Source organism: Humulus lupulus, chromosome 4 (assembly GCF_963169125.1).
Source record: "Humulus lupulus chromosome 4, drHumLupu1.1, whole genome shotgun sequence".
Taxonomy (NCBI): domain Eukaryota; kingdom Viridiplantae; phylum Streptophyta; class Magnoliopsida; order Rosales; family Cannabaceae; genus Humulus; species Humulus lupulus.
The window spans coordinates 204,681,113-204,684,459 of record NC_084796.1 but is presented as its reverse complement, the minus strand read 5'-3'; the positions used below and the strand labels follow the sequence as shown (position 1 = coordinate 204,684,459).

At 33.4% G+C, this 3,347-nt stretch overlaps 1 protein-coding gene across 1 annotated transcript; it reads left to right on the top strand.

Annotated features, from left to right (window-relative positions):
* Positions 1-1,446: 1,446 nt before the first annotated feature.
* LOC133829371 (UDP-glycosyltransferase 86A1-like) lies at positions 1,447-3,135 on the top strand. The gene is made up of 2 exons (XM_062259143.1): positions 1,447-2,109; positions 2,211-3,135. The coding sequence occupies exons 1-2, from the start codon at positions 1,911-1,913 to the stop codon at positions 3,113-3,115; spliced, it is 1,104 nt and encodes a 367-aa protein (XP_062115127.1). The 5' UTR covers positions 1,447-1,910; the 3' UTR covers positions 3,116-3,135.
* Positions 3,136-3,347: the final 212 nt, after the last annotated feature.

The following is a 3,347-nucleotide window of genomic DNA, read 5'->3' as shown; positions in this document are numbered from 1 at the left end:
TATGATGTACGATTATGCTTATGTCATAAGTAATCTCATGTTTATGATTATGACTTATGTTGATAATGATTGCTATAAGAAAAGTATGTTATGAATTTATAAGATATGTCGCTTATGCCTGTATGTTGTGTTTGTACTTCCTTACTAGGCTTTTAGCTCACCCCTTACTTTCCCCCTTGCAGGTAGACACTAGATAGACTTGTTTGGCATGTATAGTGAGCTAAGTCAGTTTTCCATAAATATGTATCTATGTCGCGGGGAGCCATTGAACGAGAAAATGATCTGGAACGCCATAGTGCGTTAGAGTCTTTCATTATGCTACTTTATCATCAATCGGATGTTCTTATTTATTTTTAAGAATACATCAAATTCTCTTTTGTTTTGAACATTAGATTCAAACTATGCATTTATTTAAAATAAAGATGCATTGTATTTTCAGTCAGATTATGTAACTTATGAAGTTATTCTTAAAATTAGTATTTTAATAAAGATGGGCAAATTGGGACGTTACACATATGAGTTTGGATTTGAGTTTTTTGCTTGAATATGAGCTTGGAGATGAATAATAGATTATTGAGTTTGCTTGGATATGAGTTATTTGCTTGTGTTTTGTATATTGACGAATAATCTGAATTTTTGTTTTGAATTTTTACTATTTGTTTATATGTTGTTTTCACAAATTGGTACTTAGGCTTTCATTTTTGCAGCAATGTGGCCTTATTAGAAATTTTTCGGATTGAATCATTTGATTTTGCTATGTTTGATTTGGTTTTTTCAACTTTGCTATGTTTGATTTGGTTTTTTCAACTTTACGGATATATTTATCATCTATATTTGTATTCATTCAGATCTTGGACAGCCAAGAGAGAGTTTGATTTTATGATTTAATTTTATAACTTAGGTACAATTATAATTAAAGAGTTTAGTTTTAGTTTTGGGCTAATTCAAATTAAATTCAATTTTCTCAAACATTACAAATTTAATTTAATTAATTTTTAATAAGAAAATTGATTTTCAATTAATATTTAATTTTAATTAATTCTTTTAGTTAAATTAATTTTTTTAAAATTTTAATTATACATAGTACACTTCATTACTTAAAGTGTCAAATCACTTAACTCTGAAATGTTTACCATCTGTAATGCTTATTCTTTAGGTACACTTTAGGAAAAATCTTATTTATTATTTTAATAATGTTTTTTTTTGTCGGAGAAATTGTTAACAGGCTTTCTTACCCTCTGTACTTTTTCCAAAGAAAAATAAATTGTTTATCAATCAACTCATCAAGTAGAGTTCATCTAGTTGACAGAGCAATAAAATAAATAAAAAAGTAGAGGTTCATCGAGTGGAGAGAAGTAAAAAATTCGAATTAATTCACTTTCAAAAATAACCAAAAGCAACATGACAAACACATGCGGTACTACACTACTACCCACCCACTCAATAAAATATTGAAGAAACATGGCACACATTAAATGAATCTAATCATATTGTTTCTTTAAAGAAAAAATATGTTGTTTATCTCAAGAAAAACGAAACTACGGAAAGAGATTTCATGGAGGCGAAGATCAAAGAAGTTGTTGCTCTAGACTACTACCCCAATGCCCCTACACGACATTGTTTTTCCCTTGCCACTTCAAGGCCACGTCATCCCAGCTGTCCACCTGGCAATCAAGCTCACATCACAGGGGTTCTCCATCACCTTCGTCAACACGTAAGTGATCCACCACCACATCACCAAATCTCTCACCCAAAACGACATCAATGAAGTTGTCGTTGATATCTTTGTTGGGGCACGCAAGGCTGGTCTGGATATTTGGTACAGAACGGTTAGTGACGGTTTTCCCTTATCTTTTGATAGAGTGCTTAACCATGACCAGTACATATTAGAAGGTCCCTTGGGTGCTGCTATGCCGGTCCCCATGGAAGAATTCATCCAATACCTAGTAGAATCGGCTGATCCACCAGTTTCTGTCTTGATCGCAGACACTTTCTTCGGTTGGCACTCGACTATAGCAAAGAGATACGACCTTGTTTCTATGTCGTTTTGTACTGTGTCTGCTCTAGTCTTCTCTTTATACTATCACTTGGACCTCCTCAAAATGAATGGTCAGTACGGCGCATCTCACGTAAACTAATTTATTTTCATTTTTATATGGTGTCGTTTTATGTTAATGAAGTGTGTTTTGTTGTTCGTTTGTTGTTACTAGATAATAGAAAGGACATTATTGACTATATTCTGGGGTCAAGGCGATTGAGCAAAAAGATTTACCCTCTAACCTTATCCTTCATCAACTCGATGTCTACACGAAATGCATGGAGTAGTAAAAAATGCATTAGAAGGTGTGAAATGGCGGATATGTTTATCTGTAACATTGTTCATGAGCTTGAGTTTGAGCCCATATCGGCAATTCAAGAGAACCATCCAATGTATGCAATCGGTCCTCTAATTTCTCCATTAGGGTTCACAAATTCTCTTGTACCCACCAACCTTATGCCCGAATCAGATTGCACCCATTGGCTCAACTCCAAGCTCCCTAAGTCGGTCTTGTATATCTCACTTGGTAGCTTTGTTCCTTGTGGAAAGAAAGAAATTGACGAAATTGCCCAAGGGCTTATGCTTAGCAAAGTGAATTTCATATGGGTTCTTCGTCCTAATGTTGTTGGTTATACTGAGCCTTATGTACTACCGATTGGGTTTGAAGATGAGGTCAAAGACAGGGGTTTGATCGTGTCATGGACTAATCAGAATGAAGTAATCTCACATCATGAAATAGGAGGGTTTTTAACACATTTTTGTTGGAACTCGACGCTGGAGAGTTTGTGGTATGGTGTAACAATGTTGTATTTTTCATTGATGACCGATCAACTAACTAATAAGAAGTTGTTGGTTGATGAGGTCAACCTTTGTGATAAGAAGTCATTGAGGCTCGAAGTTGCAGAGAAAATCAACAAGTTGATGTGTGGAAAATTAGTTGATGAATTAAGGGAGAAGACAACGAATGTGAAGCAAATAATGAAGAATGGCTTAGCTCTAAATGGATCATTAGATAGAAACTTGTATCAATTTATTAGTGATGTGACGATTAAAATTTGTGACAGATCAATACCATAACAAGTGCTTAATTTTTATTATCTGGACATGTGTATTTAAGGTGAAAAAGAATAATTGTTAATGATTCTCATTTTACTAAAATGGAGAATAAGAGTGTTGAAATATTAAACTTTGATTTATTATGGATAGTTTCTAGAATTTTCATGAATTTAGAGTTTCTAGAGTTTTCATGTATTTACTAGAGTTTCTAGTGTTTTCATGTATTTACTAGAGTTTTTAGAATGTTCGTATA